A 27,915-nucleotide genomic window follows, 5' to 3' on the forward strand; every position below is an offset into this window, starting at 1 on the left:
CTTTGATCTTGAAATGGTGTTCCAGCGCCCAAAAGGGGTTTGAATATAAAAGGGAAGGAAATCAGTCAAAATGTTCTGTTCATGGGGTATTGAAGGGGCTTCTGGAATGGCCTGGTCCCTCAACGCTAACCCTGAGAAAATTGCACGTATCTGGCTCCACACACGTTAAATTCTAGACCCAGCTGTAGCCTGGGACCAACCAAACCCATCGGCCAAAAAAAAAATCGGGCAGTGCGCACGCAGTACGGCGGCCGACGTGGTGCACGCGGGGCGCATGCGCGGCAGGGCCCACGGTGTGTGCGCTGATCGTGTTCCCGGCATGGGCCCCTCGCCGCCGCTGTTGACCCTGCTGTTGCTCCTGTCTGGTCCGCGGTTCGAGCTAGGTCAGTGTGCTGGCCTGGCCCTGTGTGCCCCGGGAAACGTCAGGAAGGGGGTGGGTCCCCCGCCCTGGTCGGGGAAAGAGACCGTGGCCCCTCCGCCCGCTTCCTGGGTGGGCTTGGAGCGGCCGGAGGCACCTCCCAGAGGCGGCCAACTTGGTCAGGTGGTTAACGGCTCATATCCTATCTAACTTCTTTTTTACTTTTTTGAACATAAAGTAAGAGAACATAAAGACACCCCCTCCCATGTACCCGTCGCGCAACTTAAAACAGTTGCCACTTTATAGCTAATCTTGCTGTTTCGGTATCGCTCCCACTTTCCCATTTCCCTGGGGCCTTTTTGAAGTGAATCCAGGCATTACACAATTTTATTTGTAAATACTCAGCTTGAAAAGACAAAGAGTCATGAAAAAAATGCCGTTCTCTTCCCCTGCCTTAAAAAATTAACAGTTCTCGGGCGCCTGGGTGGCTCAGTTGGTTAAGCGACTGCCTTCGGCTCAGGTCATGATCCTGGAGTCCCGGGATCGAGTCCCGCATCGGGCTCCCTGCTCAGCAGGGAGTCTGCTTCTCCCTCTGGCCCTCCCCCCTCTCATGCTCTCTCTATCGCATTCTCTCTCTCAAATAAATAAATAAAATCTTAAAAAAAAAAAAAATTAACAGTTCTCAATATCATTAAACGTCCGGTTAGTGTTCAAATTCACCTCCTGTGTTTGTTACAGTTGTTGAGTTAGTGTCAAAGTTCATACATTGCAGTTGTATGTTGTTTCTTAATTCCCTTTTAATCTGAGATTTCCCTGCTTGCTCCATTTTTTTCTCCCTTGAAGTAGATGAAATCATCAGTGTGAGTGTGTCAGAATGAGAACAAGAGGGCTAAAGATAGAGAAACGTGAAAAGACGGTGGACTCTGCTGCCATTAAGGAACTTATGGTACTTAGATATCCTTAAGAAGAAACATAACATTCTGAAGTGTGAAGACAAGTGTGGTGGGTTGGAAATAGCACTGACCTGGAAGTAAAGAGACCTGGATCTAGTCCTTATTCCTTGTTAACTAGCTCTTCACGTGATTTTCCTTTTGGGGTCTTGGTTTTTTCCTGTTAAATAAGGGGGTTGAATTAATGATCCTTTTAATTCTGATTTTCTGAGATGTTCAAACAGCAGATATGAAGGATCTCAATCGTTTGCTAATTATTGTGCTCTTGTGCTAGATGCCGGGAATACAGTGGCAAAATAGGTATTTTCTGGAGCATATGATATAATGGTGAAAATCATTAAGAAGTGGGGAGGAAGCGGCAGAGAAACAACAAGAGCAGAAGTATGGATAGAAAGGTGCTAGAAGTATTTCAGGTTCTTAGTGTCTAGATTTACCTAGCTGGGACAAAGAGTTGTTGTGTACAGGAATAGAGCAGTAAGGACAGAAATAAACATTTGTTGAATAATTACCATCTGCTCACAACATTTCACACATGTAATTTTAATTTATACAGCGACCCCTTGAAATAGTTAGATGTTGTCTCCATTTTGTGGAGCGAAAGCAAAACTCAAGATTAACTAATTTGCCTAAGGTCACCCAACAAGTTAAGTGGCAGAACAAGAATTTAAGGCCAAATTTTAAGCCTACATTTTTTTTTCATTACACCATTATGAATATTACATATAATCCAAATATTGCCACTTGTTTTATATATATTCATGTGTTACTGATGATGCTTCCTTTTCTCTGCAGGGAATGGGCAGACTACTAACATGGTCCAGCTACCAGGTGGGAGATTCCAGATGGGAACAAATTCACCAGATGGCAGAGATGGTGAAGGGCCTGCCCGAGAGGTGACAGTAAAACCCTTTGCCATTGACATATTTCCTGTCACCAACAAAGATTTCAGGTACATCAGGTGTTCTTCCTGGAGGGGTAGAGACTCTTTCTAATTTTCATTCCTAATATCTAAATGGAAAGTAGCTTGTTTACTATAACATATCATCTTTGCAATAGTACTGTGGGATAAGTGTTACCTACATTTTTCAGATGAAGAATCAAGTCTGGAGACTCACTCTCTGTTAGTGGCAGAGCTGGGCCTGGAACTCAAATCCCCTGACTCTTCAGCCAGTGGATTTTCCATTACATTGGGTATAGCACTGAGAAATATGGGCAGAAGTCAAACACTCAACAAAAACCTCTTCCACAGGAGGGAGGGATTGGGAGAGGGTCCTAGTAGCTGAGAGTCTCTTAAATTCCCTTTGTATTTACTTAGGGAAATGGCGTTAGTTTAGGACAAACATTATGGTTCCAGCTCAGTCTAAGAAGCCATGTTGAGCTGTCTCAGTCTCCTCAAGGCGGTATGTTTTGTGTATGTTTGTGTAGGCTAAAGCAGAAAATGATCCAGGAGATATCTGTAACTTACCTTAAATGATACAGGGAAAAGGAGGGAACAGAAAGACAAAGCAATGTGGGAAATGACTTAAATGTTACATTGTGGATTTAAAACTCTTTAAAATAAAAAGTTATGGGGAAAAATTGATTCAGGAGACACAGACTGAAGTAAACATAAGGATGGTTGGTGTACTTCTCAGGCCCTTTGACTTAGTGATTCCATCTTTAGAGATTTTCCTTAAGGAAAGAATTAAGGTCTTAAAACATTTAGCTAAAAAGATGCCATTGTAAACAAATATTAACAATATAAGGATCGCTTAAACATACTGTAACAACATCACAGAATATTTAGCAGCCATTAAAATCCTGTTGTCAAAAAGAATTGTGAGATGTTAAGTGAAGAAAGTAGCTTACAAACAATATACAGGGTATGATCCTATTTTAAAAAGTATGTGCATGGAGTGTATATGCATTTAAAAAGAACTGGAAGATGTAACATTGCATTAGGTAACAGATTTTACCCATGTTTTTGTGACTTCCAAAAGAAAATAATTCCAGGGAAGCGTCCCCCTTTTTTCTTTCCCCCCCGGGAAGCACCTTCTTAAAGCTATTTAAAAATTCTTGCTGGGGGGCAGAACAGGAAAGGATATGCACGGCTATATCTTAGTTGATGTGATAATGGATGATTTCAATTTTTTTCTTTTTATCTACTTGTATTTTCTCATTTTTCTGTAATACAATGTGCACTACTTATATGTGCTTTTTGAAAGAATTTTTATTAAAATTGAAGGAGAAGTCACTTTTGATCAGGCTTGAGCTATATCATGACAACCAGAAATAGCTAGCTAGCTAGATGCACAGTGTGCACTTTTATATATTTCAAGTTATGACATATTTTATGATAGAAATCTTTTATATTTCAAATTATGGCACTTACGTATTTATTTATTTTTATGACCTTTTTATGATAGACTTCCAGCAAGCCCCTAAACTTTGCTTAGAACCCATGATTTGTCTCTGCTTCTCTGGTAAAAGATTTTCAAACCGTTCACATGCTCTGAGGTTGGTAAATAGCTATTGCTGCCAAATCTGATCACCTCCTCCATTCTCAATGCCCCTTTGATGGGTGAACACTGTCTTCTCATATCAGAGGGCTGGCACAGATGGGGTACTTTTAGCCCAATAAAAACAATCCATCTTACCCTGGCAGTTTGCTTGCTGAATTTGCTATACCATAGCAAACTATGTGAACATCCATTCTAAAATTTCAACACATTATTTTTATTTGATTCCGTTTTTTTCATCTGTTAGATGGAGATAGTAACACACGTTCTGCCTCCCTCTCGTGATTGTTGTGAGAGTAGGTATGTGATGAAGACCTTTCAGAAAAGAGACCCATTCCCACCCTTAAATCTTCTCAACAGCTTTATTCATAACCTCCAAAAACTGGAGATAACCCCGATGACCTGCATGTACCTGGTGAATGGATAAGCAAAATTCGGTACATCCGTGCAATAAAATGCTGTCCTGCAACAAAGAGGGACAAACGACCAATACTGGCAACACATGGACGAATCTCAGAAGCATTACACTAAGTGAAGCCAGACCCAAAAGCTACATAATGTATGATTCAATTTCTGTGAATTTATATTCTGGGCAAGGGAACACTATAGGGACAAAAAACAGATGAGTGGTTGTAGAGGCATGAGGAACTTTTAAGAGGTGTTTGATAGACTTGCTCTGTATCTTGATTGTGATAGTGACTATATGCTTTGTCAAAACTCACAAAACCATGCACTAAAAAGAGTGCCTTTCTATATATGAATTACACATAGAGCAACAGATTTTAAAAGAAAATCTCCTGCTCAGGCTTTCATGTTAATTGCTTGTTGTTGATGGAAACTCTGTGATGTGTGGCTTTGAGGAGAAAGATATATGAGGTTTTCTGGAGCAGAAGGGGGTGAGAGTGGGACATGGAACCTTATCAGCTTAACCAAGTGAAATATCTCTTCTCAGGGAGTTTGTCAGGGAAAAAAAGTACCGGACAGAGGCTGAGATGTTCGGATGGAGTTTTGTCTTTGAAGACTTTGTCTCCGATGAGCTTAGAAACAACATGACCCATCAGATGGAGGTGAGAGAACCTGGGCTTGCAGCCGAGGGAATGTGAGCGGGTCATGGGCCCACCAGAGCCACCATAGAGAATCCCACCTGAGAGCTGCAGGCAAGGAAGGAGCAAGAGAGATCCTCCGTGGAAGAGTCAGAGGGGCACACACTCCCGGGACATTAACCCTGAGCTGGTTTCTGCATACTGAGACTCTGTAAGGAACCAGATACATGTAGGGTTCAAGTTACTCCCTGAACTGGCAGGAGAACAGCTTGACATCCCTCTAATAATGGTAGTGAGATGTCCTGCTTTCCGGGGTCCAGAAACAGCCGCACTTGGGCCACCTGAGTCCCAGTCTGAAGTATTTGTTCTGCCTCGTGTGTGTCAGTCAGGAAGGTGCCCTGGCTGGGTCAGAGCATCTTGCCGTCATACTTCTTTTTTGCAGTCTCTTCTCTGGTGGCTTCCAGTGGAAAGGGCGTTCTGGAGGCAGGTAAGGGTTGTTTCCTCTGCCTCATTTTCTACCCCTGTTGACTCTTATTCTGGAGGCCTGGCTTCCCTGGAAGACCCCTTGCCTATCTAGAGACACTAAATTAAAAAGGGTGACAGAAATTTCAAGGCCAACAGCCAAGCAGCCCTGTTTCCTCTGCCCTGAGCTCTTTTCCCATTGCCCATCCCATTTCTCCCTTGGCTCATATTTATGCTCTTTCTGACTCTAGGCCTCTCTTCACTCACCAGGCTATCTCCTCCAACTTCCTTGCTCCATCTAGTGGTAAAAGCTGAACTCAGGCACCCTAAGCCTAGCCTTCCTCAGACTTCTGTGCGCTCCCAGAAGCCTGTCTCACTTCATCCTGGCTGTCAGCCTGCAGGTCCTGGCTCTGGCATCCGAGAGAGACTGGAGCTCCCAGTGGTACACGTGAGCTGGAATGATGCTCGTGCCTTCTGTGCTTGGCGGGGGAAACGGCTGCCCACTGAGGAAGAGTGGGAGTTTGCTGCCCGAGGGGGCTTGAAGGGTATAGAGATGGCACGGCGACTTCCCTTTATTCTTCTCCCCATCCTGTCCTGCATGGGGAGCTTTGAAGGGTGGGAAGGGTCCATACTCCCTAGAGCAGTGCTTCTTAAACTGTGTGGTGGAGGGCCAGTTGTTACTGTTTTCAATTCTGATCCATCTCAGACCAATACTTGTGTAAAATGCCAAAAAAATTAATAACTGGAAAACTGGAATAAAGAAACAGACATAAAATTTGTTATTCTTGGAGATTCCACCCAGGTATGTTACATTTCAATTAATATAATCAGAACAACATAGCACAGGGAAGGAGAAAAGAATTACCCAGACTGCTTTTTCCGTAGGTGTGAAGGGACTCACACAAACAATGAAGTTTTGCAATCCTAACTGAACAAAAAGTTAGGAGAAGGAAACAGCAACTCCCCATGTTCCACACCTCTGCTACTCTTTAAACACCAGCTATACCAATAGTCAAAATTCTTGTGATAAATGAGGTTGCTTATTTATCCAATCTAAGTCCAATTGACAAGTTTCTGAAATCTTACTCTCAATTTCTGTACTTATCTGGACATGATCTGGTAACAGATAGCTTACTAGACTGGCATTAGTCAGAACCACACCTGGGATTCCACTGTCCTGGAGCAGATCAGGAGACCAGGGACTCTGAATGCAGGACAGTGAGTGGAAGGAACAGGCATGGGAAATAAAAGTAAGTAATCTCTCTCTCCTTTTCTCATCACCTCCTGACTTCCTTTTGGTTCCCTCACTCTCTCTGTCTTTCCCTCTTCCACGACCCTTCACCTCCCCCTCCCCCACTCTCTCCTTGTTCTACTGGCAGGTCAGCTTTACCCATGGGGAAACCAGTTCCAGCCAAACCGCACCAACCTGTGGCAGGTAAGACATACATTCCTCACCCCTGTCCTTTCTCAAAGCACTGAATGAAACCTCCTGAGGCTAAGCATCGTGTTGGGCTGTGGGACTGCAGAGGGCTTTGTGTTCTAATGGGACTGGTAAACTGGGAAAGCAAAAGACAGTGTGGTGGGGTTGCATCCTGAAGAGTTGTAGAAGTAACTGCCTGCGAATGGTGGGGGTGACTTCACAGAGAAGATGACATTGGTGCTGCTGGAATAGGAGTTTGCCAAGTGAAAAGTGGAGGAAAGGGCGTTCACAGCAGAAGAAACAACGTGTCAGCACTGTATTAGGAAAGGGTACTGTGTGTTCAGGGATGGGACAAATTCAGAGAGGCTGGAGCACAGGGAAACGGGAGGTGTAGGAGATGAGGTAGACAGTGGGTTGTAGGCGGATTATGAAGGAGCGGGTGTGCCAAGATACGGTTTTAGATTTTCCCCTGTAGGCAGTGGGGAGCTGATGAAGGTTTTTAAACAGGGGACTAACAACGTAATTTGATTTGGGGAGGATGCTAGTTGCTAATTTGTGCAGGCCTAAATGAAATAGAGCTGCAGTGGTGGTGGGGTGGGAGGGGTCTCTGAATTTGAGTCTGTGGCAATGGCCCAGGGGATTATGAACATGTGAATTAAGTAGAAGTGGAATGGGGAAGAAGCCAAATGGGAGAGGCATGCCTGTAAGATAGACGGGGTTTTGTAATAATCAAAGTGGAAAAGTGGGAAGGAGTTGGATTCAAGCATGAATCTAAGCTTGGGCAACAGGGTGACGGTGTTACCATTATCCAGAACAGATGATATGCATTTGGGGTCAGAGGGATAGAACTTGATGGGGTTAGCATCAGCTTAGTTTAAGGTGCCCTTTGTCATTTATATGCTCAAACATTGAAAATATGAGTCTAGATCTTAGGACAGAGGTCTGGGTCAGAGCAAGTGGTAAACGGGAGTCATCAGCATATATCTTAGGCAAGAATGTTATCCCCCAAGGAGACTCTGTAGAGTAAGGGGCGGGGCACAGCATCAGCATTTCAGGGGGAAGCATTAAAAAGAACCCAAGGGGTAAACTGATCTTTTAGATGATCTTGGGATCAGAGCTTTGCAAAAAGACAGATCTGATTCACTGTGTGATCTTTGATAAATTAACCACTTTGAGCCTCAGTTGCCAGTTTTTTAAAGGGAGAAAATACTTGTCTCACAGCCTTGTAAGGATTAAAAGAGATAAATGTGGCAACCCGAACACATAGTAGCTGTTGAGTAAATAATTACCTCTTCATCTTCCCTTTAGTGAGATCAGTTTCCATAGAGTAGGGGGAGCTGAACCCCAGTTTTATTGAGAAGATTGAACAAATTGCATTAGCAAATATAGGTTCCTTTTTCAAGCATTTTGGTGGTAAAGAGCAGATGAGAACAGTAGAGTCAGGGCAGATGAGGGAGGGTTAAGCCTCTTGGTGGTAGAAGGAAAGAGATGGTATAGGAGAGCACAGGGCAGGCATCAGTCGTCCTTGAGAAGGCAGGTGGTGCTGGGCACAGAGGAGGGGAAGAAGAGCCTTCCCAAGGCACTGAAGCACATGGGGTTCAAGGCGGAGGGGTGGAAGCTGCTGAGAGTGGAGAAAGTGGGAGTGGGGTGGGCTTGACATAGATCACTGTGGGCACAGGGAAACCACACATTTCCGAATCCAGCCGGGAGGTAATGGTGGAGGACATGAGGTGACTAGTTTGGGAGCTCAGGATGGGCACCTCAGTGCACTGCCTCATGCCCTTCATCCTACCCCAGATGACACAGCAATATGACCTTGGTTTTCCTCTGGCCAAGCAGGAACACCCATCTTGGAACAGGATGGTAAATTTTTTAGCTTAAATTTCTCCCCCTTAGGGAAATTTCCCCAAGGGTGACAAGGCTGAGGATGGCTTCCATGGAGTCTCCCCAGTGAATGCTTTCCCCCCACAGAATAACTATGGTAAGATTTCCTATCATGTTGCTGTCAACACTCACAAATTGGTTGGTGGGATCACTCTGCCTGAAGGATGAGGCAGAGAGAAACACCACCAGGGAAGCGTTTGCTTCCCGAAGCCTTTGATACCTGGGGGGCAGGGGATGGGGGATGGTACTGCCCAACCTGGAACTGACCCACCTGCTGTGCTGCAGGGCTCTATGACCTCCTGGGCAACGTGTGGGAGTGGACAGCATCTCCATACCAGGCTACAGGGCAGGACATGCGTGTCCTTCGGGGGGCGTCCTGGATCGACACAGCTGATGGCTCTGCCAATCACCGGGCCCGGGTCACCACCAGGTGAGGAGACCGGTAGCTGGGGGCCGAGGGTCTGGGTCCTGGTCTCCCAGAGCTGCTGTTAGTGCTGCTTCCACTCCTCTATCTGCACCCCAAGTTGTGGGGACAGAAGAGAGCATACACAGTATTTGCCATGAGAAGCAAAAGGGCCTCAGGCAACTTGTGCCTTTTCTTGCCAGCTCTCGGTACCCGGAGAGACTGTGTGTCCAGCATCATAAGGGTTTCTCCCCTCGTCCTCATAACTAGTGGCAGAGGCAGGGCAGTGGAATGGCCACATCAGTACTGGTCATGGAAATACGCGCCCTTCAAACTGGAGAGCACATGAAAAACCTTTTTGTTTTTTTTTAAAGATTTTATTTATTTATTTGACAGAGACGGTGAGAGAGGGAACATAAGCAGGGGGAGTGGGAGAGGGAGAAGCAGGCCTCCCAAGGAGCAGGGAGCCCGATGTGGGGCTTGATCCCAGGACCCTGGGATCATGACCTGAGCTGAAGGCAGACGCTTAACCACTGAGCCACCCAGGTGCCCCGAAGAATCATTTTCTATAACGATGTTGTTTTACAGTCAAGGAAAAATAGGTTCGCAGAGGTGCTGGGACCCGCTCATGTCACACAGATGGTTAATGCTGGCACCTGAGTGGTAGGGTCCCAGGCTCCCAAGTCCCCTGCTGGGACTCTCTCTACTTTGCTCATCTGTAGGTTTATTTTGATGATTTCCCTCTGCCTCCTCCCATGCCTGGGTTCCAGAAGGACTAGAAAGACCACGGTTTCTGTGGCCTCAGGAAGTCAGGTTTGCAGATGTTTCTTGGATACATTGAGGCCCCTGCTCTCCCTCACCTCCTTTTCTAGGACAAAGTAGTGGAGAAAGTACTGGCCTGGGAACCAGGAAGCTGGGTTTGCCACTAAATCTCTTGTGCCCATGAAGCAGTGGTTGGCCTTGGCCGAGACATTTAAATATTCCTAGTATCTGATTCTGGGTCTGTAAAATGGTGAACAAATCCTGCCTGCCAGAGGTGTGAAGAAAAGGCAAATGAGGGAATATATGTGAAAGTCTTTTGGAAAGTATGAAGTACTCATTGGCACTATGGTATTCTCACTTCTTACTGACAGGTTTTTTTCGGCTGAGTTATTCTAAACTATGAGCAGTTGAAGTTACTAGTCATTGCCTTTCTTGCCTTCCAGAGCAGACTCTCATGACTGCTCGGTCACACTTGCTCCACCCTGTACCAGGTCCCTTCTTATCCCCTTTTCCCCAGGAGTGCCCTCATACCAGGCTTCTTTCTGGACCCTGCCCTCAGTCCTCAGGCACCCTGGACCAGAGCAGACCCTAGGAGGTTGAGCATAAAAGTTGGGTAAGGCTCCAGGCCCCTTTCTCAACGAATGTCCATTCTCTTTCCTCTTCTCTGGTGGCAGGATGGGCAACACTCCAGATTCAGCCTCAGACAACCTAGGCTTCCGCTGTGCTTCCAGTGCAGGCCGACTGCCTGGGGAGTTGTGAACAGCCATGCAGAGCCGTGGTACCCGTGTCACTCCCTGGCCACATTCCCAACACAGTCAAACTTTAGCCTCAGGAATGACTTCGTGCCCCTTCCGCCATCCCTCTGTGGCAGGCATCTCTCACCAGGCCAGAAGAGGACTCTGACCTCAGAGGAGGGGTACCGCTGTCTCTTGAAGAAGGGACCTGACTTATTGATGGTGGCTGGGGAGCTGGGCGTTTCTCTTAGACGTCAGATATTAACCATATAGGGGCCAGTCCTCAAACAGTTGGGGCAGAGTGCTCTGAAAGGCATTTTGTTAAAAATTTTTAAATCTGTTCCCTCCCCCTTTCTCAGTGTCTCATGCAGGGATCCGACATTGTTTTCTCAAGGCAGAATTTCCCCATTTTTCTTTGTTTTCCCAGCAAACTGCTGTAGAAGGAAAATACTTCCTTCATTAGCCTCATTTATAGTGTTTCGTATGCCTCTGAAAGAACCTAATTTCTGTTATCAGTATGTAGAATGCAGTAGCTGGGCTCTCTAAAGCACAATGTGAGTCTTCAAAGGGTCTAGAAGAACCGAATTATGTGCCAGACAAAACTACATTGTGGGAGTCACAAAGTAAATAATACTCGAGAGAGACAAATACCAGAACCTTCCCTTTCTATTGTTAATTATATGAGGGCATCCATATGCCTGTAAACACATGTCCCTGGAAAAGAATCTGCTCCCATGGTGTCACTGGATGCTGTGAGGTCAGTAAAATCTCCATGATTGTGTGTATCAGACCGTCGTCTCTTTTATCCTCCTCCTGGGACCCTAAGGGAGGTACGTGTGAGTGTCAGGAACTCTGGTCCTCCCATGAGAAGGACCCAAGATGGTGGTACAGCGGGGAAGTAGAGAAGCAGGAAGGCTCTCAAACCACCTCTGGTTCCCTTTCTGTGGGGCCTGGCCCTGAGCACACTTACCAACATGTGATGGGAGCACCCTGCTCTTCTTGTGCAGAGTCTCTGAGAGGGGATAGTGGCCCTAGTTCCAGGGGTCCTTGCCAGGGCCAAGGGCCCCCTCTGGACAGAGGCCTGGACGTGATCTCACTCCTCAGCTTATATTTCTGTGACTTTGCCTCCTCGCCTGCCCCCCACCCTACCTTCCCGCCTGCCAGCCCCTCAGTAGTCCTCCTCAGCCAGGGAGAGGAGCACAGCCTTGGGTGTGTTCTCGAAGAGGGCAGCCCGGTTCTGCTGCTGTCCCTTCTTCACCCAGTGTCCATAGATCCGGAAAGCATAGGCATCGATGAGTCGGCGCAGAGGCCGGAGGGCATAGGGGTCACGGATGATGATCTCCCGGCTCACAGGCTTCACCCGGCGGTACTGGTAATAGATCCGCACTGAAGCCAGTACAGTTAGAGCGATCACCTGTGGAGAGCCAGAACTGGGAAGCTGGCCCAGCCCCTGCCGGCCGGTCTCCTCCCCCTCCGGTGCAGGGGGTCCCTGAGCTTGTTTGCTTGTTTGCCATGAAGCCTTGTGTGCCTACTGCTGGACCCTTCCTCGTGTTCCCCCTTCCATCCCAACCCCTCCTGCATCTGCAGAGATGTGGGCTGTAGGAGCCAGAGGGGTGACGTCTGCCTTCTCTGAAGCCAGAAGTTGAGCTGGAAGCATCACAGGGGTGGGTGGGAAGGGGAAGGGCTGGTGCTCTGGAACCCCGGTGGGTGAAAGGAGGAGTCCCTGGGGGAAGGAAGGGGACTTGGGGGCTTGGACTTGAGGAGTCCTGCCCCAGGGCCCTGGGTGGGAGGGGAGCTTCAGTACCTTGAACTTGCCCCGGGGACTGAAGTGACGCACTTCTTCCACCACATACTGCTGGAAGAAGGGATGCGCTAAGGCCTCTTCTGCTGAATAGCGGCCCTGGGGGTTCACCACCAAGAATCGGGAAACCTGAGAGAATAAGGAAGGGGAGCGGAAAACACCAAGGCAGGCTCCCCTCCAGCACTTGAAAAGACATAGGGTCTTCCCAGCAGGGTCCTCCGTTCTATAGCACGATATGCCCCCCACCCCTGTTGGGGACTTCCCCTCGCCTGAGTGGAGGAGCCAGCAGGCCTGGCCTCTCACCAAGTCCTTCACAGTGTCTGAATAATCATCCCATTCAGGTGAGCCAAACTGGTAGTTGCCACTCATGATCATCCTCAGCATCAGCATCTGTTTCCGGTGCCAGAAGGGCGGGGAGCCAGCCAGCAGGGTGTACATGATGACCCCGGTGCTCCACCTGGCACCAGGTGGACAGGGAGGAAGGCAGGAGGGCTGGCTGCAGCTCCTGCCATTTCCTGCCCTCCCCAGCCAGGAGCTCCTAGCCATGGGAACATCCCTGTCCCTATGGGTCACTGCCTTCCCCAACACACTCACATGTCCACCTCCTTCCCATAGCCTGGGTGGTCATCGTTCATGGAGCATTCAATGATCTCAGGGGCCAGGTAACTGGGAGTCCCACAGACCTCTGCAGGAACAGTTACCATCAGGATAGGTCAGCCGGGGGCACTTGGAAGACAAGGGTCCAAAGAAAACAACGGAGATGAAAGTGCCACGGTGCTTGGGCTGGGACTCAGATTCTAACACTGACCAACTTCAGGACCAAGGGCAGGGGCTGAGTGCTGGCTCCTAGGACCACCTGCCAGGGCCGGTTTCCTGGCCTGGAACTCAGGCGGTGGGAACCTGGCCCAGCCCTGGGAAGAGGCTTACCTGAAGAGACAGCTTGAAACAGTAGGATTTTTATCTCGGAGGGGGGGAGCGGGAGAGGGGAGGGGGAATTGGGGAAGAAATGCAAGCATTTTCTGTTCCTGGGAGCATGGATGAGAGAGCCTGAGCCCTTGACATGGGCCAAGGTCATGTTACCAGACCTCGAAGCTTCTCTCCTGGCTCCAGCTGGCAGGAAAAACCAAAGTCTGTAAGCTTGATGTTCATGTCATCATCCAAGAGGATGTTCTCGGGCTTCAGATCCCGATGCACAATGTTGAGTTTGTGCAAGTTGCAGATAACCTCCAGCAAGGCTCTCATGATCTTTCTGGGGTGGGACAGGCACATGTTACTCTTATCTCCTCCTCTGCAGGCCAGGTAACAAGCAGGGAGACCAAAGCCCATATACCTGCCAGACTGCCAGTGAGGGAGGACTCAGGACAGGCTGGGGGAAGGCTACAAAAGCCTGCAGGGCACACCCCCAGCCCAGACAAACGCATGCTTTGCCCCTCCAAGACCTTGGTGGCGGTACCACTCATACTCGGGGGGGGCAGGGAGTGGTGATGGGGACAGATGGATCCTTACCTGGTTTCCTTCTCACTCAGAGTGACCTTCTCAGTGAGGTAATCAAAGAGCTCCCCTCTCTTCATCCTGTGGGGACAGAGTGTTTGTAGCTGGATTGGTTCCAAGACCACCCCCTCCTTATCCTGCTCCCAGAGACCTATTTCCTTCCTCATATCTCCAGAGACAAAGTGGGCCACAGTGAAGGACCCAGGGCTGTAGGGAAAAGCTGGGGAAGTGAGTGGAGAGGCTATCTGAAGATTAGAAGAGCAGGGGATGCTGAAGGGGTGGGATGGCACCAGTGTCGGGGTCCCCTCATCGTGGAAGTGACAGCACAGACTGGGATCTGTGAGGGTCAAAATCAGGGCTGGGAGGTGAAAGAGGGACCCAGAGCCACTGGCCTGAGTCCCCAGATCCAGATTAGAAGGACAGGAGTATCCTGATTCTTCCCAGGAATGAGTGGTAGAAGCAATAGTACAAGTGCTGGGGGAGCAAAGCTTGCTTATTTTAGGATTAAGAATTACGGTTCAGTCTTCTCACTTCTTGGGATGACGTAGAAAGAGGTCTCTGCTAGAACAATCCGGTTATACTCTGGAGGGCAACTCAGGACAGCATTAAAAATAGCTTCCCCAAGCAACTTCTTCAAAGGTTAGGGATATTTGAGCTGCTCCCACGGGCTCTACAGGACCATGCCACTGAGCGGAGTTGGGACAGCTGCAGCTGGTTAAGTCTTGGGGGTCCTGGGAGAGTCTCCCGTGGTTAAATAGGAAAGGTATGTCCTGCCCTTTCCCACTCACCCCTCCAGGGAAATCGGTGGGATTCCTAAGGCACAAGGGATTTGGCTGGTGGCACAGAGGCAAGAAAACCCTTGAGCTTAGCTGGTGGGGTGGGGAGGGGGTTCTGTTTGAGGAGATAACCTAGAATTTACAGAGGTGAGCCTTACTTATACAATACCTGTACTATGTTCCTAAAAGGTAATGTGTGAATCCAGTTTTTATCATTTTTTTTTAAAGATTTTAGTTATTTGAGAGAGAATGAGAGAGAGCACAGGAGGGGGGAGGGTCAGGGAGAAGCAGACTCCCCGCCGAGCAGGGAGCCCGATGCAGGACTCGATCCTGGGACCCCAGGATCATGACCTGAGCCGAAGGCAGTCGCTTAACCAAACAAGGCACCCCCAGTTTTTATCATTCTAATTCCATATTAAATACACGAGGAGAATTCACTGTTAACAGCTGCAGAAAGATTTACCAGTAAACACTGGGTACTGCCTTCCTGGAGTTGGTAGTTTAATTGAACACACAGACCAAGTTACCTTGTGTCTCCAAGTAAAATAACCTTGCACATACTCAGTATGGCTACAGTATGAAACGTTCACAATCAGTATGAACAGTATGAAACAATACAAAATCTACTTGAATAATTTCAAGTAAATCCAGTCCCTAAATTAGCTGTTATATATGGAGAAATCAAGACAGCCCCACGACATGATTCATGCAGCTGAGATTTGCATTCTTTAGTGAGGACTCAGTGGAGTGGGGGAACAAGGAGCTGGAGAGCTCCCTTTTCTGGCAAGCTTTTCTGATAAAAATCATAATAAGTCTGAATGCATTGTTCACAGAACACTTTGTGTTGTTGGAATTTAATGCTGAGAGCCTGGTTGGTGTCATTTTTCCTTTCTTGAGAAAACAGAGGCTCCCGGAGCTAAAAGGCCCACTGGGAGCAGGGCCCTTGCTCTCTGGCTCTCCCTTCTGCCCTTCTGCTGAGCCTTCTTCAGGTCTTGGCTCTGATCCCTCCCTCACTTCATCTGGGTCTCTGCTCAGGTCGCCTTCTGGAGAACATTCCCTGACCATTTAAAGAAGCCCCACCTCTCTCTAACCCCTGTTCTGCTTTATGTATCTGTACGTGTACATAACTGTGCACGTAGTATGGCTTATTTTATTGCTTTCTGTTCGCTCACTGTGAAAATTGTTACATGAAGTCAGGGACCTTATATGTCTTGTTCATTGCTGTATCCTCCATGTCTAGAATGAGTATTCAATGACCACCTTTGTCATCATCATTGTAGTTAATAATTTATAGCATTTACATCCTGCCATTCACTGTGCTATTATTACTTCTGTAATACCCACGAGAAAACAAGTACTTAAAGAAATCATCTAGCTTCCAAATGGCGGACCCAGGATTCAAGACCTGGCAGCCTGACCCCCAGGGCTGATCTACCTAAAGCATTGGTGATCCTACTTGGCCTCCACAGTGTAGAGAGCTGGCTGTTGGTCTCCAGGAAGCACTGGAAAGGGGACCACAATAGGAGGTTCTCCGGCAGGCTCTAGGGTGTGGCTGGCTCCGGGGCTGGGTACTTACAGATCAAACACCAAGAAGAAGAAAGTGTTGGTCTCGTAAGTGTCCTTCAGCTGTACTGAAATGGAAAGGACTAACTTGTAGCAGGAGAGCTTGGGCAGAGAGGCAGCAGGGGTAGAGGGCAACAGGATTAAAACTGCTTGGACCCACCCCAACAGCTGGAAGCCATATCAGAATGGCGTTCAAAGGAGGACCCCCAGGGAGGGACCCACCCAGGGGCTTCACTTTCCCATTCCCTGACCTGCAACCAGCCCCAGCCCTGCTTGCAACCCCTTCTGTCTGGCTGGAAGAGGAGGCTTAGAGCTGAATCTCCACAGCGGTGAGCATGGAGCTGGGAACCTCAAGCCTCAGGGCACTGGACTGGCAGGGCTTCAGGGGACACGAGATACCCTGGGGGTTCTGGCTAGCTGCAGAGTGGGGCTGCACTCCCTGACTTGGGTTATTAGAGCAGAATCATGGTGGAGCACCCTGCTGGGGTGAGTAGGGCCATTACTCACCGATGTTGGGGAGCCCTGAGACCTTGCGCAGGATGTCCACCTCCTTCAGCGTGGCCTCTCGCAGCTCCCGCACCTCCTCAGAGCTGAAGCTGCCTCCACCAGTGACGTCAATGATCTTCACAGCGTACTCCTTGCGCGTGGGCTTGTGGATGCAGCGCCTGACGACGCTGCTAACTCCTCTGGGGGTGCAGAGCACAGGTGGTCCCGGGGGCCCCTCACCCCAGGGAGAGCCCAGGTCCGAGCCCCCACAGAGATGTCCTGCCTCATCCACCAACTCCCTGGGAGCTTTGGGGGATGGTAGGATGAAGAAGGCAGATGGAGGATGATTTGTCTGGAGCTGATGAGTAATAAGCCTGGTCTTAGGACTCTTGACTCCTAGTTCAGTGCTCTTTCTCAGCATCTAAGGCCATAATCTTCCCTCTGACCCCTGATCTTTGACACTTGGCACAAAGCTGGGTTTGGACGTGCTTGTCAACAGCACCGGGAGAGCTGTGCTGGGAGAGGTCTCTTATCTGGATGCTTTTATACCCTTCTCATCTGTCCTGGTCAGGAGGGCAGGACCCCAAACTAAGGGTTTCTCCAAGTGGACAGTGCTTTGGGGATGGAAAAGGGTCAGTGCTCAGGGCCCATGGAACTGGCTGGAGCCTAAGACAGCACTTCCTGGGGAAGGTCTGGGCCTTACCTGCCCAGGATCTCCTTGGGCTCATAGTTCTCATAGAAACCCTGTGCTGAGTACGAGTCTGGAAGTGCCTCGTCCCGCGTCATGCTCAGCAACTCTGGGGTGATTCTGAGGGGCTCTGAGAGAGAAATAGAAAGAAGCTGTCAGCTAAATTCTACCCCTGAAACTAATAATACACTAGGTGTTAACTAAATTGAATTTAAATTAAAAATTTTAAATAAAAAAAGAAGAAGCAGCTGTTAGCCATCCTGATCTAGGTGATGTGCTTTTTGAGGGCTGGAACCCTTTCTTGCTCGTCTGTATCTCCTGGCACAGAGCAGGTCTATTGTGAGTGTTCAAAATAAATGTGAACTGAAAAACCCTTTGGAAAGAGTCCACCTGCATCTTCCCACTGGATGTAAACTTTTGTGAACCCCAGGCAACCATGCGGCTCCCCGAATGTTCTCGCTCTAAGCTGCCGCACCCGTAGTAGCAACCGCAGATGGTTGGCCAGGCCTAAGCCCAGGCCAGAGGCAGGAGGTTGGGCCATCAGCCCCCAAGATCAGCTCTGACGAGGCCGGCACACCCTTGCTTTTAGAAAGAACCCCAGAGAAACTTTGCAGAGGACAAATTAAAGGGCCATTTCCTCTCTTTGAGGAGATGAGGCTGGTCCTGCTTTTCCTCTGCTTGTTCGCTGCACTTGTGGAAAAGATGAGAAGTTTCATGATTTCGTCTTAATATGGCAGTCCTATAGACTCTCCTAACCACCTGCAGTCCTAGCTGTGCTCACCTGAAAACTCCCCTCCTTCCAGGACACACTTCCAGTGCTTCCCACTGTTTCTTACTCATTCTGCCCTTAACCAGGACTTCCCTAACCTTCCTTCCTGCCTGCCTGCCTCCGTCCCTCTGCCTCTCCCTCCCTGTCTCTCTGTTTCTTTCTTTCTCCCTCTTCTTTCTTTCATACTCTTTGAGAAGCACTCTGCCAGGTGCTCAGAGGGATGCAGAGCTTAATGGTCCCAGGCTCTGGTATCATTTGTCAGTGTGTGGGGTTACCTCCTCCATTAGACTGATCTCTGAGACATCCCAGTCATTCCTGCCCCCTGTGCCCAGTGCTGCTTCCCGGATATGAGTCAACGGTTGGAGGTATCCCTTTGGCTCAGGGTCCTGATGGCAGGATGGGCCTGTCCTCAGAATGTCCCACGTCCTACCAAAATACTGGCCAGCGAGCCCTGAGTGATCCTGCCGCAGTGTGGGGCGGTACAAAGCCAGGATACTCAGGCCTGGACCCAGAGCTGCTGAGCTGGCTGGCTTTGCCTCAGGAATATAGATGCCACCAGGATACTAAACTCCTACCTCAGATTCAGGATTCGAGGGATGGAGAAAATCATCTACCAACAGGAAGAGGGGCAGACAGAAAAGGGGCATAAGATGACACTCAGCAGGGCCGAAGCTACCTCTAGTCCCACTCCTACTGCCCTTTCTGGGCCCAAGAAGGCCTGGCCTATCAAAGGGGCCAATTTGCCGACCAGCCAAGTGGGGCTAGCTGTTCCAGGAAGCCTGGCATCCCCAGTGCTGGTGCCTGGTTACTGAGGAAGAATTAGAATAACAACAGTCTCCTCTGCCAACAGCCGGTGCCTGGGCTGCTCACAGCCTTCCCAGTCAGCAACCCCAACCGAGCACCGAAGTATCTGTTCCTGTTAAGACAAGCCCATTTCCTCGCAAGTCCTTTTTAAGTTCCCAAGATGGGCGTCTGTGCCCCCCACTTCCCCAAACTGGGTAGCACACGGTCTCTCTCTTTCCCCAGCCCACTACAGGCAGAGGGTATATCTGGGCCCACCCCAGGAAGCCATCCAGGCTGGGGGCTCCATTCCCTGGCATGCACTCACCTCTCTGGGGCGGGGCGGAGGGCCAGCCCCTTGCTCTAGGCCTAACTTGGGGCCATCTTTGTGCTTCTGTCCATTGCCTCCACCCACACTCCCCACACCTTTCCCAAGACTCCTTTGGAAGGGGTCCCCAGACAGGAGTAGGTAACCTGGTTCTTTTTGGAACAAAACATCCCTCCCCCAAGCTCAGAGAGTCTGAAAATACAGGGAACCCACTTTCTGTAGGCAAATACCCTGAGGGGGCTTCAAGAGTCAACAGTGTCACTCTGCATCCATCTGCCTTCAGAAGGGAAAAGTGGGTCTAACAGCTCTTGGGGTTTCTGTCTTCTCTGCCGCAGAGCCTCTCTCTCTCTCTGCCTGTCGCCTGGCTTTTGTCCATCACTGGCCCAGCTACTCACTGTTAGGTCCTCGCAGGCCCTTGAGTGAATGTGACAGGAATCCCAAAGGTCTCAGAGCCCCTTGGGGAATGGGGACAACTGAGGGCTGAAGCAGTTCCCCCGCAGACACTCGTGGCCACAGTAGGATATCTTGCTGCTCGTCCTTTGGGCTTTGCTACTTGGTGACGGAAGGCGGACGTACCAGAAATAAATCACAACTGCAAACCTGGGATGCAGGCCAAGGCCCGGCAGGGGCCAAGTCTCACCAGGAGGTGACCTCTGCTGGAGGGTGAGGGAAGCTCAGCAGAGGTGACCAGTCTCCCCTTTGGAGCTCCGTTGGCCTCCAGGCACAGAGGAGACAAAGCCAGCCTTGGTGGGAATGCATTCACTTCTCTGGGAGCCATTTCTGTACGTGCTGAGAGCAGGGCTCTGGAGAAAGCCCAGCACACCCACAGAGCAGCCCTGGCTGCCATGGGGACCCAGAGTTGGTGCCCACCCAGGAACAGTTTGTGTGGCTGACCCGCAAAATGCAGACTTGAAGCGTTAGGGAACATCCCCGTTAGGAATCTTACCTCTGATCTACCTCCGTGATTTCATCCTTCACCCATTTGGTGTTCAGCCTGTGGGCCACTGGGAGGAGCTCCGGGTGCCAGGAAAAGCGTATGAGCTCTGACAGGGTGCACCTTTGGGCTGTTTGGGTGAGGGTCCTCATCAGAATGATGAAGAGGTTGACAGAATTGGAAATAATGTATGTGACGTGCTGGCACACAGTAGATACTTACTGCTCTCTTGTTCTAAAGCTACTTTTCTTTTTTTTAAAAGATTTTATTTGTCAGAAAGAGAAAGCACACAAGCAGGGGGAGCGGCAGAGGGAGAAGCAGGCTCCCCACCGAGCAAGGAGCCCGATGCGGGGCTCGATCCCAGGACCCTGGGATCGTGACCTGAGCCGAAGGCAGCCACTTAACGACTGAGCCACCCAGGCGCCCCTAAAGCTCCCTTTTTCAAACCCCTAATTCTAATATAACAAATGAAGGGAGCCGTAATACAGTGCTTCACACAGAGGCTGGGCCCACAAGCACCCCATTTGATTAGCATTTCACAAAGCACTTGCACATCTTCACTTGCAACCTAAAACTCTGGTATTAAGCCCATGGTAAAGAGAATGTGACTTGCTCAAGGTCACGAAATAGGTGAGTAGGAGGGCCCAGACTAACCCCAGGTGTGGGCCCAAGCGCTCTTTCCACTATTCATGCTGACCACCTATTTCTCCCACTCTGGGGAGGTACTTTCCTGGATTGCTGCATAGACAGGAGTTGCGCATGACTTGGGGTCTATGCATAAAGGCCTCTGCTTGCTGAGATGCAACATCTGGCTCCAATGATGGGAACACTTCCATCTCGTCCTTTCACTCACTGTCACTAAGCTCCCCGATCCCTTTTGTTGTCCTCATGTTAAGCTATAGACTTGACTTCTGCTTTATACCTCAATGTTTATAAAATCCCTTCTAACCTCAGGGCAAAAGGCCAATGTATCTAGTGGATTATTCCCTGGGTCTATCTCTGTGTAGCCATGGCTCCTACCAGGGAGAGGCCAGGACAGCCAGACTCTCGCATTTTATTGATGTCAGCGGTTCATTTTCCTTTTACTTTTTACCTTATTTAAATTCAATTATCATATACTATATTATTAGTTGCAGAGGTAGAATTCAGTGATTCATCAGTTGCATACAACACTCAGTGCTCATTACTTCAAGAGCCCTCCTTAATGCCCCATCACCCAGTTACCCCATTCCCCCTCCCACCTCCCCTCCAGCAACTAGCAATTTGTTCCCCAGTTAAGGGTCTCTTATGGTTTGCCTCCTTGTTTTCATCTTATTTTTCCTTCCCTTCCCCCATGTTCATCTATTTTGTTTCTAAAATTCCACGAGTGAAATCATATGGTATTTGTCTTTCTCTGACTTATTTCACTTAGCATAATACCCTCTAGTTCCATCCACGTCATTGCAAACGGCAAGGTTTCATTCTTTTTGATGGCTGTTTACTTTTTTTTAACAGAAACTCTACACTCAATGTGGGGCTTTAACTTATAACCCCAAGATCAAGAGTGACATGCTCTACCTGCTAAACCAGCCAGGTGCCCCATTTTCCCTTGATTCATTGATTCAACAATACACTATTAGGGTACCCACCACATACCATCACACCTTGGACATTAAGGGGCAATAGCACTATGAACTTAGAAGTCCTGAGCTTTCCCAGAAATGGGCAAAGGAGCCCACTGATGAATCCAGAAGGAAATATGGTGGGGGATTTGCCAGAAATGAACTTTCTGTGGTGATTCAGGCAAGGTGGTCTTGGCCCCTTTCAGGAACTCAGTAATACTGAGTGGGGCCCTCTAGGGGCACCTGGGTGGCTCAGTTGGTGAAGTGTCTGCCTTTGGCTCGGATCATTATCCCAGGGTCCTGGGATGGAGACCCACGTCAGGCTCTCTGCTCAGTGGGGAGCCTGCTCCCTCTCCCTGCCGCTCCCCCTGCTTGTGCTGTCATTAAATAAAATCTTAAAATTAAAAAGAGTGGGGCACTCTAAGAACACAGCTGAGAACAGGAGACAGCAACTGAAAAATTTACTTAATAGCACTTTCCTCACCTTGTAGTAGCACAGGTCTCTCAAACTTACAGATTGGAAAAGAAATCAGATAGCCTCGGAAAGGTCCACTGGAAAGTAAAAAAGTGCAGAGCACAATGTAGGCTGGAGATAACTTCCAGAAGTGAATGAAATTTTGAGTTGTGAGGAAGGGAGCTGGGTTCATTTTTAAAAAATGATGCACCCCAAATTGAGTCCATCTCAAGAGAACATGGAATGGGCAGTCGCAGCTAGCTTGAGTCTTTCAGCAAAGGGAAGCTACAGTGCCTTACATAGAAGAAAAACATTTGCAGGGGGACTGCCTGTATTGAGAGGCTGGTTTTCATCTCTGACCAATTAACTGGATACAGTAGGGGAAGTGACATGTAGTGCTGACCTGGCCAGAGGAACCCACTCACGTAATAGGTCTATTCCCACACTTCCTGTTACTGCTCAGTTTACCAAACACTGGCCTTCCACCTGGAACCTGGAACCTTTTTAATAAGCACTATGTTTACTAGTGAGCTACTCCTTACAGAACTACTTTTCTACAAAAGCTCAGGGAGCTCGGCCAGATCATCCAGGTGGATGCGAATTTAATACTGAGACTATAAAACGGATACGCTTGAAGACAAGACAATTGGGTACTTTTGCAAAATGCAAATACCGTATCTAACTTATAATCTTACACTTCAAAGACACCACATTTTGGGAGAAAATCACTTTATTCTAATTAATTCACAAATGAGAACATCACAAAAGGTGATATAAGGAGGCACACAAACATCTGCCCAACCCCAAATTCAAACCATCTCAATGAACTTCTATACAGTAAGAACAACATTTTTCATTCCAATTCTGAAGAAAGCTGCATTTAATGATGAAGGAGAAGCTTACTGGTGGTTTTACATCTTACATATTCACCTTCAATTATATTTTTATGCTAAATTAACTTGGTTATGAGAGATGATTTTCCATATCTTCAATTTGAACTTCTTGATTAGGCTAATCCTGCAAACAGAAAAGATAAGTTAGAAGAGAAATAGCTGTATATTCTTAACAAAGTAGAAGCCCTCCAAACGATAAAAGGAGGGATGAAAGCCCAAGGTTATCAGTTTCTTGCCTAAATGAAGGCAGGAAAATGAAAACGGAATATTTTAATAGATGGTGAATTCTTAGGTCAATAGGGGGAAGTTACATAAAAACAAGTTCACTGCCAACATTCCACACAGCCCAAACCTCAGAGTTCCACTGAGGGACTGAATACACTCATCTCTCAAATAATCTGTGAAGAATGCCAAGGACTTATCAGTCTTTATACCCAACCTTGGACTTCAGTGAAAATGGAATGTAATTTTTTATTCACAGCTTTAAGGCTGTAACTCCCACATCCTGTAACCAGAACAAGACCTGGCACACTAATCTACACCCACTTAAGGAGGAATCAGATTCACAACATAACTGGTAAAAGTGTAAGATAATGACTAGAAACCTCTGGACCAGCTCTGTTAGAAAAACTAGATTATTTTTAGAATGAAAACAAAATCTCCTCTAGGGCCCAGGAGTATCATGCTGTGAACTGCACAGATGCAGGTTCAATCAGGGATTGATGTTATCACCTACCATTTGCAAATCTGCACTGTTTCAGCACCTCGCTGAAACCTTCACAAAGCTTCAGGTCACCCTGGTTCTGGGCGCACTCCAGAAACTGTTTCATCTCATAGTGGCATGGGCCAAACTGCTGCTGCTGTGCGGCCGGGGTTCCCTGAGGCTCCTGCAAAGGCGTTAACATTCAGGACCATTAAGAAAGGAAATTAGATTTACGCCTGAACAAAGAACAGTATCCAATGTCTTTGAGGTCAGCTGGGGAAACATAACTACAACTAGATGCAAATTAAAGTTTCCATCTAATAACATGGAAAGTGAAAAATTTTAAAGGCAGAAAGCGAATCTGTGTCTTTGGGGCATCTGGGTGGCTCATTCATTAAGCGTCTGCCTTCGGCTCAGGTCATGATCCCAGGGTCCTGGGACCGAGCCCCACATCAGGCTTCCTGCTCAGCGGGGAGCCTGCTTCTCCCTCTCCCACTTCCCCGCTTGTATCCCCTCTCTCGCTGTCAAATAAATAAAATCTTAGATAAATAAATAAATAAATAAATAAAGGCAGAAAGCAAATGGGCTTTAATCCAGTTATAATCAGAAAGACTCAAGAACAAAGACGCAAAATACCAGTGAGGTTCAGTGAAGTTTCATGGAGGAGAAAGTGGGACTATTCTAGAGAAACGGACGAGAGTATCAAATACACCAGAAATACAACAGAGTATACACTATACACTCATGCTCATCAGAGGAGAAAATTCACATACTTCAGAAAGAGGGGCAGTGGCAAATATCGTAAGAGGTCAGAGAGCACAGAGCGACTAAAGAGATTTTTAAATACTTAACTAAGATTGAGACTAAACTTAAGGGGAAAATGGCTGTTTTACAGTGAAATCAGGCTGAACTGCTATTCTACTCCTTGGGAACAAATACAGTTTGTACAGTACTTGATGATGCTGGTCTAAGGCACTAACTCAACTGCCAAACATGGCTTTTGATAAGCCATCTTCTGCTAAGAGCACTGTGGATTCTAAAATTATAGTTCCTGGGGTGCCTGGGTGGCTCAGTCGTTAAGCGTCTGCCTTCAGCTCAGGTCATGATCCCAGGGTCCTGGGATTGAGCCCCGCATCGGGTTCCCTGCTCAGCGGGAAGCCTGCTTCTCCCTCTCCCACTCCCTCTGCTTGTGTTCCCTCTCTCGCTGTCAGATAAATAAATAAAATCCTTAAAAAAATAAAAAAATTAAAAATAAATAAAATTACAGACAGTTCCTATACATTAAGGAACTTACAAATAACTAGGTTTTCTCGTAACGCACCACTGAACGACAACACTGCCCCAAATCTTACCTGGTAAGTGATGTCAGGCCTCGAAGGCTCAGCATTGCCTCCTCCACTGAAGCCCCCGGTGATGGCATGACCTACCGTGTGCCCGACAGCAGAGCCCACAGCCACGCCAGCTGCAGTGGTCGCCATCTGGGCCATGAGACCTGGCTGCCGGGGCGCAGCAGCAGGTGAGCCGACAGCAGCTGGTGGAGCCACTGCCGGAGGCTGAGCTGCCGGAGGCTGAGCTGCCGGCGCTGGTCTAGGCGCCGCTCTCATCTGAGGTGGCCGGCTAAGAAGGAAAAGAACAAAAGTATGACGTGCCCACTTCCTACCAGGTTTGGAAATCGTCAACCTAAAGAAACGGTACTGCTGACCATTTAACAACACAGGTTTGAACTGCATGGGTCCACTTACATGTGGGTTTTTTTCGATAAATACACTATAGGTATAGTACTGTGTTTATCTTCTCTTCCTTCTGATTTCTTAGTAACACTTTTTCTTTAGCTTACTTTACTGTAAGAATACAGTATTACAGTAATATAACATACAAAATACGTGTTACTGCGACTGTTTGTTATCGCTAAGGCTTCTGGTCAACAGTAGGCTTTCACTAACACGTCCAGTACTGCTTTAAAAACCTTCACATGGGCGCCTGGGTGGCTCAGTCGGTTAAGCGGCTACCTTCGGCTTGGGTCATGATCCCAGGGTCCTGGGATCGAGTCCCGCATCGGGCTCCCCGCTCTGCGGGGAGCCTGCTTCTCCCCCTCCCTCTGCCGACTTGTGTTCTCTTCTCTGTCAAATAAATAAATAAAATCTTTAAAAAAAAAAACAAAAAACCTTCACATATGGGGGCGCCTGGGTGGCTTAGGTCACGATCCCTGGGTCCTGGGATGGAGCCCAACGGGGAGCCTGCTTCTCCTTCTCCCTCTGCCTGCAGCTCCCCCTGCTCGTGCTCTGTCAAATAAATAAAATCTTAAAAAAAATAAAGTAAAATTTTTCACATGTTATGTTCCCTCTGGCCATTTTTAGATTGTCTCCTTGGGTGCTCATCCCCCAAATAAGGCTAGGCCAGAAGTTTATGACTTTGCTTCCACCACCTGATTGGCATCACTTTACAAAAATGTGGTTTTCTGTCCTTTGCAAAGAAGCTTCTTTCCGTTAAGTGAACCACTTTCCTACACTCTTAGCATATCATTTGAACACAAGCCACCCTACTCCAGAGAAGCAATGTGGTACCATGCTAAACATCCTAAAGTGGTCACCGGAAAACTCGGGTCAGACCTGGCTTTCGTACTTACTGATAGCGTGACCTTGGACAAGTCACTCCGATTCTCGAATTTCCTTATTTCCGGAAAAGAGGAATAACATCTATCCCTAACGTTACTGGTGTTAAGGTTAAAGTATAATTAGAAGTATATTTTTAAAATATTTTAAGAACTAGAAAACAGGGACGCCTGGGTGGCTCAGTCGGTTAGGCGTCTGCCTTCAGCTCAGGTCATGATCCCAGGGTCCTAGGATCGAGTCCCACATCGGGCTCCTTGCTCAGAGGGGAGCCTGCTTCTGCTTCTGCTGCTCCCTCTGCTTGTGCTCTTTCTCTGACAAATAAATAAATTCTTAGGGGGAAAAAAAAAAAAGAACTAGAAAACGTCACGTACACGTGAGGCTTTACTTTAGTAACTGCGTTCCCAACTGGGCCGAGCCCCTGTAACGCTCATTGCTGGTGCTCAAAGATTATCCAGTTTATTGAAATGCGATCATTTCCCCGATTATACTACCTTTCTACGACACTGTTTGTTTTTTTTTTCTTTCTTTTTTTGGGGGCTACTTTTGAAGTTTCAGCCGTTTCACACTAAAAAATACCCACGCATTTATAGGACATGACCGTTTTAATTTAAAATGAGCTCTAGGAGCGCCTGGCTGGCTGAGTCGGAAGAGGAGCGTGGGAGTCTCGATCTTGGGGTCGTGAGTTCCAGCCCCATGTTGGGTGTACAGATTACTTAAATATGAGCTCTAAAGTATTTTAAGTACTCATGGGCGTTCGAAATTAGAAAGTTTGCCACTAACGGGAAATCTAGCTAAAGCCCATTTACAACCAGCCTACGGCAGGCGGAGTCCGGCCCCCGCCACACCGGCCTTCGGACGCCCGCGCCCGCGGCCTCCACCGGCCTCCGCCAGGCCGCGGCGAGGCCTAGCGCGTCCTCCGTCTGCGTCACGGCGCCGGCAGCGCCCCTAACCCCCGCGGTGGCCTTACCTGGCCGGAGGGGCCATGCGGGAGGTGCGGCTCCGGCTTCCACGCGGCATGGCGACTTGCAGAGCAGCTCGGCGTCTACAGGTCCGAGACTCCGCCGAGACCCCAGCGACTTCTGCAGCACGGAAAACAGGCGGCGGGATTGGCCTCGGCTCGCGACCAATCAGCGCACAGGCAGAGGCCTCTCGCGCGCCGCTGTCTCCGCGGGACCTGAAGGTCACTGGAAGAACAGGACGTCACGGCGGCGCCTGGTCGTACGCGGTTTGCGTCATGAGCTCGGCGCCAGGCTCCTGCCGGAGACCGGAAGTGCCTGAAGTGAGCCCGCGCTCTTCGTCCTCCCATCCTAGCCTGAGTCAGGACCGCTTGCTGTTTGCTTCCTACGGCGGGAGGACGTCGTTGCTTCCTTCCAAACGTTTGTATTATTAACGTGGCAGACAAATCCAGCCTTGAGAGTGAGGCAGATATCTGGCGCGACTGCCACTGGACCTTAGACACTTCTCAGCATTACGTTACTTGTTTGGGGAAATATTTTTTGAGGACCAGTGTGGGCACATAATA

At 48.4% G+C, this 27,915-nt stretch overlaps 3 protein-coding genes across 10 annotated transcripts; 1 reads left to right on the forward strand and 2 right to left on the reverse strand.

Moving 5' to 3' along the window:
• The first annotated feature begins 281 nt into the window (after positions 1 to 281).
• SUMF2 (sulfatase modifying factor 2) lies at positions 282 to 10,642 on the forward strand. 5 transcript variants are annotated; one of them, XM_021700435.2, is made up of 9 exons: positions 282 to 383; positions 2,101 to 2,257; positions 4,759 to 4,873; positions 5,292 to 5,336; positions 5,706 to 5,856; positions 6,691 to 6,746; positions 8,628 to 8,712; positions 8,901 to 9,045; positions 10,455 to 10,642. In XM_021700435.2, exons 1-9 carry the CDS (start codon positions 320 to 322, stop codon positions 10,537 to 10,539), a joined length of 903 nt encoding a protein of 300 aa, XP_021556110.1. In that variant the 5' UTR covers positions 282 to 319; the 3' UTR covers positions 10,540 to 10,642. The 5 variants fall into 5 exon arrangements, 3 of the variants coding, with proteins under 3 accessions (XP_021556110.1, XP_021556111.1, XP_021556112.1); XM_021700436.2 differs by having other exon boundaries at positions 293 to 383; positions 8,703 to 8,712; XM_021700437.2 differs by lacking the exons at positions 282 to 383; positions 2,101 to 2,257 and adding an exon at positions 4,170 to 4,365.
• A 981-nt stretch (positions 10,643 to 11,623) lies between these two features.
• PHKG1 (phosphorylase kinase catalytic subunit gamma 1) lies at positions 11,624 to 17,417 on the reverse strand. Of its 3 annotated transcripts, none has more exons than XM_021700434.2 (9): positions 17,335 to 17,417; positions 16,675 to 16,831; positions 16,159 to 16,208; positions 13,822 to 13,887; positions 13,401 to 13,564; positions 12,910 to 13,000; positions 12,619 to 12,772; positions 12,319 to 12,444; positions 11,624 to 11,928 (listed from the first exon to the last, which is right to left on the reverse strand). In XM_021700434.2, exons 1-9 carry the CDS (start codon positions 17,415 to 17,417, stop codon positions 11,683 to 11,685), a joined length of 1,137 nt encoding a protein of 378 aa, XP_021556109.1. In that variant the 3' UTR covers positions 11,624 to 11,682. The 3 variants fall into 3 exon arrangements, with proteins under 3 accessions (XP_021556109.1, XP_021556108.1, XP_021556107.1); XM_021700433.2 differs by having other exon boundaries at positions 16,159 to 16,213; positions 16,653 to 16,831; XM_021700432.2 differs by having other exon boundaries at positions 13,822 to 13,893; positions 16,156 to 16,213; positions 16,653 to 16,831.
• A 5,486-nt stretch (positions 17,418 to 22,903) lies between these two features.
• On the reverse strand, positions 22,904 to 27,583 carry CHCHD2 (coiled-coil-helix-coiled-coil-helix domain containing 2). Of its 2 annotated transcripts, none has more exons than XM_044915120.1 (4): positions 27,361 to 27,571; positions 25,134 to 25,398; positions 23,811 to 23,965; positions 22,904 to 23,202 (listed from the first exon to the last, which is right to left on the reverse strand). In XM_044915120.1, exons 1-4 carry the CDS (start codon positions 27,408 to 27,410, stop codon positions 23,130 to 23,132), a joined length of 543 nt encoding a protein of 180 aa, XP_044771055.1. In that variant the 5' UTR covers positions 27,411 to 27,571; the 3' UTR covers positions 22,904 to 23,129. The 2 variants fall into 2 exon arrangements, with proteins under 2 accessions (XP_044771055.1, XP_021556097.1); XM_021700422.1 differs by having other exon boundaries at positions 23,133 to 23,202; positions 23,815 to 23,965; positions 27,361 to 27,583.
• Between the last annotated feature and the right edge of the window lie 332 nt (positions 27,584 to 27,915).

This window comes from Neomonachus schauinslandi, chromosome 5, assembly GCF_002201575.2.
Source record: "Neomonachus schauinslandi chromosome 5, ASM220157v2, whole genome shotgun sequence".
Classification (NCBI taxonomy): domain Eukaryota; kingdom Metazoa; phylum Chordata; class Mammalia; order Carnivora; family Phocidae; genus Neomonachus; species Neomonachus schauinslandi.